This window comes from Mya arenaria, chromosome 8, assembly GCF_026914265.1.
Source record: "Mya arenaria isolate MELC-2E11 chromosome 8, ASM2691426v1".
Taxonomy (NCBI): domain Eukaryota; kingdom Metazoa; phylum Mollusca; class Bivalvia; order Myida; family Myidae; genus Mya; species Mya arenaria.
This window is the reverse complement of record NC_069129.1, coordinates 57,333,690-57,348,559: the sequence shown is the minus strand read 5'-3', so window position 1 is coordinate 57,348,559 and position 14,870 is coordinate 57,333,690. Positions and strand designations below refer to the sequence as shown.

Sequence of the window (14,870 nt, the reverse complement as noted above, 5' to 3'; positions counted from 1 at the left end):
CAACTTTCTGAACCGATTGTTTGACAGCCAAAGTACTCAGAGTAGAATGTCAACGATGCGCCATATAAATAGTTCCAAATTAAAATGACAAAAGTAACTAGCAGTTATCAAGTTTTAAAATCTGATAAAGCGCTTAACAAGTCACAAAAATAAAAGTGTGTAGTAAAATATCCAACAACATGAATAACGAACGATTTTAACAAAAAAACAACAATAAGTACACAATTTGATGACGTCAAACTCAGAGTACATGCATTTACGCGGTTTATGTGACCTACATAGGTCTGTCAAGTTTTACTGTGTGCACGGATTTAAAAGTTATTCGCTGTCGCTTTCTACGATGATTTTGCAGCGTTTTCTTGGTGTACATGGTGTTTCACAACATGCAGATGATTACGGCGAAGCCTTACTCTGTACTGCATGGATGTTGATGTTGAAAAAGTTTATTTCCACCAGCAATGTTTCCAGAAAACATGATGTTCTAGCCGCCATGGGATGTGTAATGAGATGTCTGTGCTGCGGAATTCGTATTTGTGTTTTCGGTAACCGACAGCTGATTAAATTGGCAAGCAAATGGCGTTGATTGCATATTGCTTGTGTAGGTCAAGATGGAAATTTTTGAAATGTTCCTGTGGTGTTTGTCACTATTGTGGCTGTCTTTGTTGACTGACTGGATATTTCTGTGACTAGTAATCTGCATTATCTGGTTGGTGGAACATTGTTATCAGAAAGTTTTTGTACAATATGCTTTCTGGCACTAGTCTATGATTCGTTAGCCATTTCTCTCCCGGAAGTCTTACAGCTTCATTATTACGGTAAGTATTTGTTGCCATTTAAACCATTTTGTTTACAAACAATGCGGAGGGATATCTAGGTTGCGATTAGTCTGGCCAATAGAAATGTCTGATAGGTTATCTTACACATGTGTAAGATAAAAATATTCGTAATGGGTATATTACACGGAAAACAAGGGTAAGCATGTGATAAAAATAATTATTATCTTTATTGATTTTAATGATAAACTGAACTGACGTAAAATATTTAATGATTTACGCATCAATGAATTTGGGGGATTTTCCATACAGTACTTGACTGTGGTCTTACTACGTCACAATGGGATATCACACCTGCAATTAGGAGTATAAATACCTTCCCATTTTAGCAGACGATATTTTCAAGGGAAAATCATTACACCAAAGGTTAAACTTTATTTTTATAAACATCCAGGATTGTTTACAAAAAGAAATATTCAAAATTGAAATATTGAAATGACCCTATTGAAATATGCGGGCAATGCGTTTACATCCAGTAGTAGATACGGTCGGCCAGATGCGTATACATCGGCTAATGAGCTATGTCAGCCTATCTCGTACACATGTGCTAAAGGGTTAATAATGTGCTTGCAGTTATCTTGATTGGGTGTTAAAATCAGTCCATATTGTCACATGGCAATATGCTATGTCGCTGTTGATCTTTACATGATATATCCGTTAACTTTGTTTATTACCAAACTGTTAAATTTAAATTGTTACAAGAGATGATTGTCAATCATTATGCCCCCTTAGCGCCATGTTGTCAGGATTATATGGACAATTAAATGAAATATGCATGGACTGAAATGACAGCTGATTTGTCACTGACATTGGATGCCGTTGAGGCAGTTTTAAGATTATGACCATTTAAAGTGTGAGGGGCACCCAAGGAGTGTGAGGAAAGAGTGTGTTATGACCATGACCTTCGACTCTATGACCTCAAAATCCATAGGAATGCAGGCATTGACCAGTAATCACACAGACAATTTTTTTTTTGTTAAAGGTCACTGTTACCTTGATCTTTGACCAGATGACCCCAAAAACCATAAGGGGTCATCTACAGTTCAGACCAGGGCTTCTAAAATTTTGGAACCTCAATCAGTCCGGACCCGCCCATAATCGGTCTGGACACGGCAACACCCCCGCCCCCACAAAGAAAGAAAGGCCTGTTCAAAAGTCTGATTATTTAGAAATGTCACACATTTTCGTGACATCTTTTTTGTCAATATTTATTCGCGAAATCACAATTCATAAGAGGCGCATAGCTGATTCAGATAGTCATTGATACAAGCTGAATTCAAATGAAATTCTCATCCGAGTTCTGCGGCGTTTCGACTAAGAATGACTGTGATCGTAAATAACTGTGGCTGTCGGGAAGTGATCAGACGACAAAAAGTTAAACAGTATTATGATTTATTTGCTTAATGCATCTTCAGTGGGTCAACATTCATCTGATACTCTTGAATAATAATATATGTATAGATTTATAATCAGGGCTTCAAGCTATAAGTGTGATATCGACAAAGATTTTTTCATTACTGCGAATTAAAATGACGTAAATGGCGCACTCACCTTCCATATCCTATATATGACTAGATTCGGATTAACAATGACATATGCAATTTAAAAGAACAATTTAAATTTAACAGTTTGGTAATCAACCAACGGATATATCATGCAAAGATCGACTACGACATAGCATATTCATATTGCCATGTGAAAATAAGGACAGATTTTAACACTTAATCAGGAAAGCTGCAAGCACACAATTAACACATAGTTTGTTTAATTGTGTCTTCTGCGACCTACCAATCCACTTGATTGGACTGATTGCAAGCGTCTAATTAACAGATAGGCTATAGAGTGATCAGTGTAGCGGAAAAAGCAGCTGGTCACATTAGTCACATGGTAACTAAGACACTTTTATGACCTATTGGGAGTAGTTTTGAATGTGTGAATGACCCATGAATATTAATTTTGTGTATTACAATTTCTGCAACTTTTACTGGCCTAGTTGTTTTGGACCGGAACGATAAAAAAATGAGAAAATTTTGGACCAATTTTTTTTTTTTTACACTTTTTGAAACTGAAATCGGTCTGGCTTGGTCAAAATCGGTCCAGACCGGCAAATTGCCCGTTTTTAGAAGCTCTGGATCAGACCCAACATCATTTTTGCAGTCCCGGTCACTGTAACTTTGACCTTTAATTCGATGACTCCTAAAATCAATAAGGGTCATCTTCTGGTCAGCCCCAACTTCCATGTCAATTTTGATGATCATAGGTTCAGGCATTGTTAAGATAACACTGGGAGCAGATTTGTTTACTTTTTTGGGTTAAATGTTTCTGTGACCTTGACCTTGGCCACATGACCCCCATGACAATAGGAATTGTTAAGTTTGCTTTCAAGATCACTGTGACCTTGACCTTTAACCCCTAAAATAAATAGGGGTCATCTACTGATCAGGCTTAACTTCCACGTCAAGTTTGATGGCCATGGGTGCAGGCATTGTTCAGTAATCACTCGGACAAGCTTTTAATTTCTTATACCATTAAAAGTCACTATGACCTTGACCTTTGACCCGATGAGCCCCATAAATCAAAAGGGGTCATCTACTGGTCAGGCCACACTCTCATGTCGAGTTTGATGACCATACATATGTCCAGGAATTAGTAAGTTATCAATTGGACAAGCTTTTGTCTACCGACGGACTGACCGACCTACCAACCGCCATGTGCAAAGCAATATACTCTTTTTTCGAAGGGGGGCATAATAATATGTTTGTTGTGGGTATAGCAAACCTAGGTTGGTACAGTTAAGAAAAAAATAGAAAACTTATATGACTTCACCATTCAGTCACAAACCCGAATATATATTTTAGCCTTTTATTGAATATATCACGTAATATATTCATCAACAAAACATGCAACATTGCTTGCTTTACTAATGGAATTGTGGTTTTAAAAGACAATATTTGAGCGAATATCAACATTTTCAGAAGGGTTTCTTCAGCTGTCAGTATCTTAGTTTCTACATTTTTTTTATGATTTGCCTTACTTTATTTAGTAATATTTTGTGTAAAAAGTGCATTTAACAAACCATGAGCGAGTCTCTTTAAGGCTCAGTGTTTTAAATTATACAAGGTATGGCGGGCAATCATTAAAGTCACATCATTTTGTAATGCCTTGTTATTTTATAAATTTTTTAGTATAAACTTCTGAAAAGGAAACACAAGAGATCATCATTATTCACTATTTATATCTATTTTCCACTCATTGAAACAAATTTCATAAGTATATAGTGTCACTCTTCTTTGTGTACATCAAAGCTTGTCCGAGTGATAATTTATCAATTCCTGGATGTATGGTCACCAAACTTGACATGAAGGTTGGGCATGACCAGTAGATGATCCCTATTGATTTTGAGGTCATAGAGTCAAAGGTCAAGGTCACAACCAGGGCTTCTTAAAGTGTATATATTTACCCGACATATTTTACGGCAGGAACCATTGATGGACATATGTCAGCATCACAGCGAATGTATTGATTATTTTATTTGTATTGTTCTAAATCAAAATTAAACCTTAACCCTTAACCCGCTCAACGCGACAAAAGTCGTTTACCGATATCGATCTCGTAGCGCTGATCACGACAATTGTTGTTTGACAGCGTGCTCGATAGTGACCCTGTTTACATATGAAGTAACCTAATTTAGCGATGTAATATCGGTAAAATACTTGGTCAAAATGTTGTTGCGGCCCTGGTAATTGCATATGTAAAACTGTCAAATTGTTAAATTTACGTCTTGTTTTATTTACGCGTTCCGGAAGTTCGGGCTAAAAATAGGTCAAAAAGTTTTCTAAAATGGCGGATAGCGACTCGAGTGATTCTGAGATATACGATTTTCAACCGGATTTCTTGGATTCTAGCGACAATAGTGATGAGGAATTTGAGGGATTTGATCCAGTAGACATTAGAAGAAATAGAGGTGTTATAGTTGAGTTACCATTGCTGGATTTTGCGCCTGAAATCGACGATCAGTTTGATGTTGACCTTGACCATGGGTGGAGCCAAATGGATGACGTCGCATTCAGAGCACCTTTCACTGGGGAATCCCGACTCAATGTAGCTTTGGACTCATGTGATCCTATAGACTTTTTTAAGCTATTTGTTGACAATGAACTTATCGAAAAGTTGACGACAGAGACCAACGTCTATGCGGCTAACAAGATAAGGATTCTGGAAGCAGGAAACGCACTGAAACCAAACAGTCGTTTGAGAAAATGGTCGCCCGTTTCGGTGGAGGAAATGAAGGTGTTTCTTGCTGTCGTAATCAATATGGGACTTGTTTTCAAGTCGGAAATCGAGTCCTACTGGTCAACAGACCCATCCACAGAGATCCCTTTCTTTGGGAAGACCATGACACGAGACAGGTCATTATATATCTAAACTTTTTTTTTTTTTTTTTTTTTTAAACACACAGTGATACATATCTTTCTGATGTAGTTGTCTTGAGCATCAATTCATATGTTGTAAAAGCTAATGAAGAAACACAAAGAAATTTATTCACCATAATTATGATGTATTATCTGGGTAAATAAATCAATAACAAATATATATTTTTATAACTTTTATTATTTACTTTGCAAAATATTTTTGGCTACTTATTTATTCAATAAAAAAGCATGTTTTCACCGTGTTATTTATTTCTTCAGGTTCCTAATCATTCTGAGTAACTTCCATGTGACGAATGAGCTTGATAACCGGGATCCATTGACCAGACTGCGCCCACTAATCACGCATGCCATGGCCAGGTTCTCCGAGGTCTACACGCCAGAACAGAACCTGAGCTTTGACGAAGGAACATGTCCCTGGAAAGGTCGGTTGAAGATTAAAGTCTACAATCCAGCAAAGCCACAGAAATTCGGCATCAAACTCTTCCAGCTGTGTGAGGCTAGCAGTGGCTATTGTTTGGGGTTTGATGTTTATGCAGGAAAACGGAATGAGGACACCACCAACTACTGTGAGGCTGTAGGGGTTGATCCGGAAAACCTGACACTCACTTCCCAGGTGGTCGTAGGACTAATGGCTAGGTGTGGAGTGTTGTCCAAAGGACACCATGTATATATGGACAACTATTATACAAGTCCAGAACTATTTTCAGAACTAGATGTGCTCAATACATACGCTTGTGGGACACTTCGTGTGAATAGAATCGGTACGCCGAAAGCCATTCAGCTGAAGCGGAAGCTGAACGAGGGTGAATGCATCTACAGAACTGGCAACAACATGCTTGCCATGAAGTTCAAGGACAAACGGGACGTCCATATGCTGTCAACCATCCACAACCCAATGATGAGTGTCCTGTGGAAGAAGAAGCATGGCACAGACATCAATGTTCGGAAGCCCTCGGCCATAGTTGACTATTGTAAACATATGGGAGGCGTTGATCTACTAGACCAATTTGGCCAGTACAACACTGTGGCAAGGAAAACAAAAAAGTGGTGGAGAAAGCTGTTTTTTCACATAATGAACATATGTATTGTAAATGCCTACAGATTGTATGAGAAGTATTCCACAAACTTCCCGAAGAAGGACCATGAGGGGTTTCGGAAGTCCGTAGTAGAGGCCCTGATTGAGGAAGGTGGCGGACCTCGTGGACAGTCTGTTCGGCGAGGAAGACCAAGCCTTGGGGAAAAGCCTGCTCGCCTTACAGGAAGGCACTTTCCTGACAGCATCCCAGCAAAACCAGGGGCAAAGCGTGCCAAGCCATGCCGGGACTGTGTTGCTTGCAACGACAAGCCAGGAAATCGTGAAGGACACAAAAGGAAGCAGACAGCATTCTGGTGTCCAGACTGCCAGGTAGCTCTGTGTAACCCCTATTGTTTTAGGATCTATCACACACACCAGGACTATAAGACCATCTTGAATAATGTGTGATAAGTGTGAGCTGTGTGATGAAATAATTATGACAGACTTTGCTGATGTAAATACATGATATCTACCTGTAATTACCTACCTGAGACACCTGTAAAATACTTTATATGCATCTTATTTCAATTTTGTTTCATAAAACACTTTGAAAATAGTTTATAGATGTGCTAACTGTTTAGTATGAACAAAAAATGTGAACAATTGACATGTTTGAGAAAATGTGATTCACCTTGATTTCAAGTATTTTTACCTGTGTATATTTTCAACAATTTTGCCTATTTTGTGTTTGATGTACAACTTAGATGCTACTGTTATTCATTGCCTATATATGTATATACCTTTTGGACAGATTCATGTCATAAAAAGTATGAAACTAAATGACTTTATCATTTTCCCACCTATGTTCTAATTAACACACCTGTGCAGGTAAAAATAAATATAATTTACCTGTTTCGAGATTAGCATCGGATACCTTAGACTCTAACATGCAAGATACATATAGGTTTTTATACTCTTAGTCTTGAAATAAAGAAGATACAACAATTGAAGTGACATGGGTGTATTTCCACTAATTACCCAGTATTAATTCAGCAGAGACAAAGGATGAATGCATTGAATACATAGCGGGTTAAGGGTTAAAATAATAATTATCTTAATTTTAATGCTAAGGCCTAAAAAAAATATGTTTGGTTAGGGTTACAATTGCGCTAATTGGCAATGTCGGCCAAACTCCAATACCTGCATGCGCTAAAGGGTTAATTGCTTATTAAATTACTACGAAAACAACTTCCAGCAGACTTAACCATACCGATTTCAGAGTATGTAAACTGTCCAAATACATCCAAGGTTGTTTTCGATAAATAAAAGCCAGAGGAGTACAGAACGCACTTTAAGGTACTAGACCAATAATACTTGGTGCAAATATAACGTACAGTACACTCCACGCGGAACTACCACTTTCCGTTTTCCTCGGCGGATTTTGGTCATCGCGGACACGACGTCCAATTGATCATAATCCTCTTTCCTCGGCGTTTTTACTCGTTCACCCACCGAAGCTGATCAGTGGACCGTATAATTACAATCGCCGCGTTACTCGGAGGTAAAAACACCGCGAAACTCGGAGGAAAACCGATAAGAATCGCCCACTGTATCTAATTTTGTTTAATTTATTTGATATTTTTTGCTACACCCGTAATTATTTATTAAAATAATTTATTTCGCGTACCTAATTTTCAGACATCCAAAGGACATCAATCGTAACTTTCACACTTACCAAGTTTCACAGACGAAGATTATCTATATATCTACCTAACCGTTTACACCACTGTTGACAAGTTAATTAGTAAATACCCATACTAAACGATGTATTGCATGTAGAAAGAGGAAGTGTGAAATATTTATTGGAGGATTAAATAAACAACAAGGACAATCAAGGGTTTAAGAAAACAAAGACGTGACATTTTTGTAAAACGATCTGCCAATAATAGACTGTAAGAAGCAATTATGTACAGTTATACTTATTGAATCATCAATAAAAGTCAACACATTCAATGATATAGGTAACTAATTAATGTGATGAATTAAAGTTGGAAATGCAATACTTAAGTTACATTCGAAAACACCACTCAGACACATTAATCCTGCATAACAATATACATGCTCTCCATGAGATCCTCGTGGGTAAAACTGTGAGTTATGTGACGTCACACAGTGTGACTGTTTGATCTGAAGCCGATAGAATGTGCTATTCATTTCAATGCATGTATAAAATGGTGTTTAATGGGATTTTAATTAACTTGACGAAGGATTTACACTTATATGCGTAATAGATAACTACGGATAAATTAATAAGTGTTAAAATGCAAATTAAGAAATAATGACCGAAAAATATTCACACTAACAAAGTTCTCAACACCTTCATTACTCCAATCTAATTAAGTTCTCAACACCTTAATGTAGTAAAAGAAAGATGACACAACAAACACAAACGCACGCTATGGTATATCTTTTAATTACATAATGTGAAAAACAACAGTTGTTTGACGATGCTGATGAAAATTTACAATAATTGTTTTTAAAAAGAAACTTACTGTACTTTTAAAATTAATTATCTAATTATTTCATACTGTTTTAACAGAAGCAATGTACTGTAGTAGCTATGCACAAAACGCGGAGTTCCGCGATTAGGTCAATAAATCGATACGATCACTGGCGCTACCGGCAATAAAACCCTCCATAGAAAACGATTAACTCGCTGCAACTCGGCGAAATTTAGCGAGGAAAAAGGTTGCGTACTCGGCGGAAATCCGCGATAAATTAAAAACGCCTCCGAGTCACCGAGGAAAGTGGTAGTTCCGCGTGGAGTGTACTGTATCCATCTGTTAATAAACAGGGTTCTCAATAAGTTTCGGTTGAACCGTCTCAAATAGTAAAGTAACCGACCAGCTTCTACTTAATATTCTACTGAAAATTCATTTAGTTTTCCAAATTTGAACCGGCCCTATTGAGAACACTGCTAAAGGTTTAAAGGAATGGCTACTGTGTTATTTGATGAGAAGCAACAGAGTAAATTATTCACACCTCTGAGTCCTTGCTCGACGGCAAAGTGTAGAGGTGTCTTGAGGAGTTTGTCGGTGATGAAAGTTTTGGCGCCATGGTGGATCAGGCTGTTCAACATCACCTGGATCTGAAACATAGCAAATGTCCGGTGATTGCGATGATACTATTAGAATACATTGCATTTGATTATTTCATTTTAAATGGCTGCAGCTAATGCATTTATTGTCGCAACAAGCTATATTTCTTTCTTTTTTTCAACAACTTATTAATTACACACCTTCAAGTCCAGATAATTGTACGTTTAGGGTTTTTTTTTTACAATTTTTAATATGGCGAATCCTTCACGTACAAATTATTTTGTACCAAAGAGGGTAGTTGAACCGATCGAGATTCCAGGTTAAAGCATATTGCGTCAATAAAATATCATAAACACAAGAAATATTACTCGATAATGTTATTTCATATTCGTTTCGTACACAAAAAAATGAATATCCAACAAATAAATATGAGTTTGATGGGTTTTCTTCATTTCATTCTGTCAAAACATAACGATATATACATAAAGGGTACCTGCAAGACTGCAGTTCAGTTTTACAATGTTCAATCAGAGCACTTCTGCCATGGCTGAGTTGTTACAAATTGCATTTACGAGGTGTACCTCGAAGCTAACAGAGGTGGCCAAGTAATTACGATTGGGTCGAGTTGTTCTGCTTGGCATAAAATGTTGTCGGTGTCTGTCAAGTTTCGATTTATAGGAAAGGTAAACCATGTGTTTTAATGCATGTTAAATGCTTATTTTGTGCAAAATAGCTTTGTACTTACATGTAATATGAATCTTACATGGTAAAATATGAGTATATTATCAATATTATCAATCTCAAACATAAAATACTTCACTAAATATAATTTCATTATTTTTCAAATCCCCCCATTTTTTAACAAACCCGTATAGACGTTAGGAATTGGAACAATTCCGTATACATGTAACACGTCTAGGTTTTTTTTGTAATTTTCTTGACAAATTATATTTAAGTTTCTTCTCTTGTCAATTATATAACCCTAGTGAATTTTTAGCCTTTATAAAATGTTGAATATCATCATCAAATCATGATAAATACTTTTATTGTGTCCCATAACGTGATAAGCAGCCCATAAAATGTATTCTTTCATTTAAGGGGTCAAGACTGATTTTACCCAACTGATCTAGGCCACAGACAAATATTTTAAGTAAGCCCCACAGGTAGTCAAAATAATTGTACGTTTACGGAATTTTTTTATGATTTTTGATATGGCAAATCTTTCACGTACAAATTGTTTAGTATCAAAAGTTGGTAGTTATTCCGATAGGGATTTCGAGTTAATTAAAGCATTTAGCTTCTAAAAAATATCATAAAAACAAGAAATATTACCAGACTACATTATTTTACATCAGTTCCATACATAAAAATGTCATATGATTATCCTACGAATAATTAGGAGTTTCATGTTTTTTCATTTCTTGCTGTCAAAACATCAATATATACATGAAGGGCACCTGCAAGGCTTCAGGGCACAGTTTTAAAACAATCGGAACATTTCAGCCATGGCCAAGTTGTTACGTTTGTATTTACGAGGTCTATCTCGAAGCTTGTCGTGGTGGCCGAGTCATTACAATGATGTCGAGTTGATCCTCTAAGCATAATTGTTGTCCATGTCAGTCAACTTTCGTTTTATTGGAATTGTAAATAATGCGTTTTAATGCATTAAATGCTTGTTTTGTGCAAAATAACTTCTCACTTACATGGTAAAATATGAATATAAACCTTAAAACCATAAATAACTTAGTTTAATACAATTTAAATATTACCCCGTTTTTTTGCACAAACCCATTTAGACGTTAGGGATTGGAAGAATCCCGAATAACTAACTAACACATCTATTATTTTAGACTAGCCCCACAGGCAACCATTTAAAGAAGGCCAGGGGCAGCTGTTTGGATCCACAAGTGCTCGCCACATTGCCTGGATACATTAATTTTTGTATAATAATACAAATTTTTTAATGAAGTAGAAAAAACGCAACAAAAACGCTCAATTTGGATAAATAAGTGTCTTACTCAGCGTATTTTCAACATTAGAAGGGATATTTTATGCTCCTCTTTGTAATGCATGCGCAAAGTCTGCATATCTGACTGTATTAAATGTGTTTAAGGGGGGATAAATCTGTTGTTTTTCAACCTCCTGGTTCTTTTGTAATGGCTAATTTAAGCTTTCTGTTGGTGCATTATGTTTGAATATGCTGAAAAGGTCAATCTAACTAGCATCAAAGTTATATTTTTCATTGTATATTGGAATCTTACCTTTATATCAGAAGTGTAAAAATTATTAGATTATATCCATTATCTTAGGAACTATGTTCTATGGATCAGGTCCGTTTTAGTTCTGGCCTCCTTAACTTTAATGTTGATATTTATTTTTTTGATGTTTACAACACATTAAAGTTATGGCGTAACCCCCATAGTAAAGTCAACCAGAATCAATTGAGTGTGATGATGCAATGCAATCACATGACCATGATGACGTCGATGGATTCTATTTATAGCATCAGATTCACATTGTTCATTTAGTTGAATCCAATTGCAGTAAGGCTGAAAATACCTTTTGATAAGTAAAAACAATTGATTTATTCCAAATTTGTAATTAGTTATTTACTTATTATTCAAAATAGAAAAAATAACAGCAAAATAAACACTACATTTGTGAGGTCAAATGTAGGTCACATGGGTATTTTCTGAAAATCTTGATGTCACGTGATTAAATCTGAACACAACTATGACCTATTTAAGGAATGCTTATAATCGGATTTATTAAAATGATAAATTAACTATCTAGAAAGCGTTTTTTGGTTTTGAAAATGTGTTTGTGAACTACATTTTACTTCATTTACCTGAGGATATAGTTATTTTGTGTGTAAAATGCATACAAGTGAAATAACAGCGTGACATAAAAATGTCACGAATTCTGGTAGGGTTTGGATACGGCGTTCTCTTCAGCTAACACGTCCAAAAAGGTAATATATAACGTGTTCGCTGAAGTTCTTTAGCTAGGTCCGTTTGGAATTCTTTAATTTTAGCACATGTTCACCTTATAACGTGGATTTTTTTAAAAGGACATATATTCACTTTCTTGACCAAAATAAAATAAAATATATATAAAAAAAACTATATTACTCTATCCAGGCAATGTGACGAGCACCTGTGTTTGGATTCGGCATCATACTTTCAAGTCTCCTGTGACAAACTGCACCATTTAAAAATAGCCAAATTGTTTATTGTGTGACAGAAACAGACAATTAACTTTACACATACATACTGCTGTAAAGTGACGTACAATATTTCATTTCACTATGCGTTGCCATGCTGTCACATCGGCAGTCGACTTTTTCCAAAGGAGAGGAACACATGGAATACCACGATGTTCACGACTTTTCTGCCGCGCGTGCAATTATATAAGGCAAAACGTATAATTACGAAACGGTTAAAACCGGTTCATGACGTAGCAGGATCCCAGTGGATTTACAGTAATTGATGTAATAGAACAGAAATCAAATCAAGATCATTCAGCTTCAAGATCAAGAAAACGTTTTTTACATTTTTTCTATAAACGGTAACTTGTTAATTTCAAAATAGATCTTTATTTAAACTTCTGGAACATTTCTTTAAATTTCAAATATTTAAATTGTAAACATTTTCTGTTTCAAAAGGTTAAGTGTTCTGTTTTGATCGAGGGGACGTTACTACACTGGATTTTAAAAGTAGCTTTGAAAGTTGATATTTTTACTCCTTATTTTTCAGTGAAAATATCAAATTTTCACTGTTGTTATTTCACTAAAATTCTCCATATTTCACCGAAAAGCGTGAAAGAAAATGTTTGTAGCAGTGCAAAATAGCAATATTTATATGTTTAAATATCTATATACCTCACCTCGTGATGGTATTTCATGAGGATGTTCACAGCCACCTTAAGCGGCTGGTCTTGTATAGGAATAGTCTCTATGCAACACACTTCGGACATCTAGATAAAAAGTTGCAATGCAAAGCAAATAACACCTATAATGATATTTCGCGGGATGTTCACTGCCACTAGTGCAGGACTTGAATAACAATTATCGGCGTGTGCACATCCAACACCGGATACTGCTTTGTGCATTGCCAGAGTCGTGTACCTAGGCATACTCCAGTACGCCCGTGCGTACAAATGAATCAAGTTTGGTTTTCCGACTCGACATTAGGAATAACATTCGAGGCTTTAAAGGGCGTATATTAACATGGTTAATTTTGCTGGTTAAAGTTTGTCGTAATATCACTGAATATTGGCCTTTAGATCATGAAAATTCTTAAAAAGTGTTCCTAGTATAGCAACTGTGTAATCTTCAAATATTTTCTACGTAAGAGGACTGACCCCTTTCGGTCCCACTCAAATAATTATTGAGACCAGAATAATGAAACACCTTTCAGAGCATATAGGCGTACAATTCAATATGCTCCCAGTACGCCGTTGACTGCCACCCATTAAGGGCTAGGACAATGATTCTGAGCGTGTGCACGAGTTAAAACTACGATTAGAAAATCAATAAGTGATAAATTTGAAAGTTGGAAAGATTTTTTTTGAATTGGGACTATACCAGTTGACGTTTGTTGGCAATTTTAGGTCATGACCAATGTTTTCGTCTTGGTATCGACTTTGCACTTTATTAAGTCGGGTTGTTTTACCTTTTGTTGTGGTTCAACCACAGTTTATTGTCCGTTGCTGGAAGTAACCAAAATGGAGCCTACGTTTTTCCTTGTGGTGTAGAAACCTCTTATGGTGTTTGACCGCTGGGCCTGTCATTGAGCTGTCAGACAATCGGATATTACCAGTCTCAACTGGTGAAGGTCTGAGGTCTCAACATTGTCTTTTGACCAGATTTTCAGCTATGTTAACGAAGACGTAGTTATATTATTGACTAGTACTTTATGACAACTTTTGCATATAGTTGATGGTCATCATAACAACGAAGTATGAAAGGCATGCGTATATCTGCAAATATTTACACCTCAACTTCCATTCCTTAAATAAACTGCCTTTCGGCAATTACGTTCATCAATCGATGAACGCAACATCTTCGGATATGTTCGGATCGCAATTCATTGCATAACAATGTACATGAAAAAATATTTATCTTGTTATTGTTTGTATTGTGTCAGAAGGTCCCGTAAAATATAAATTAACATTTTAGAAAGTGTTATTCTTTTTAAAATTTAAATGTATAGTTGCCATAACTGTTTGAATTTTACGTTTAAAAGTGATTTCAAGTGGTTAATCTTTTCCCGCGATATTTTGACGTCATTTGAAGAAAAATGCTTCCGGTTACAGTCGGGTCGTTCTTTTAACAGAATGGGTAGAAAAGGGTTACTGAAAGTTTGTTTTAAATGAAATTAAGTATTTTTTTAACAATTATTGAATGAAATAATGAGCTATTAGTGTAAATATAAGTAATGAATTGCGGGTTTGATGTCATTATCGGGGATATGAACGCAATTGGGCTGGT

General features: G+C 36.1%; 1 protein-coding gene across 1 annotated transcript; it reads left to right on the top strand.

Moving 5' to 3' along the window:
- Positions 1–4,673: 4,673 nt before the first annotated feature.
- On the top strand, positions 4,674–6,749 carry LOC128244385 (piggyBac transposable element-derived protein 4-like). The gene is made up of 2 exons (XM_052962395.1): positions 4,674–5,242; positions 5,525–6,749. Exons 1-2 carry the CDS (start codon positions 4,674–4,676, stop codon positions 6,747–6,749), a joined length of 1,794 nt encoding a protein of 597 aa, XP_052818355.1.
- Positions 6,750–14,870: the final 8,121 nt, after the last annotated feature.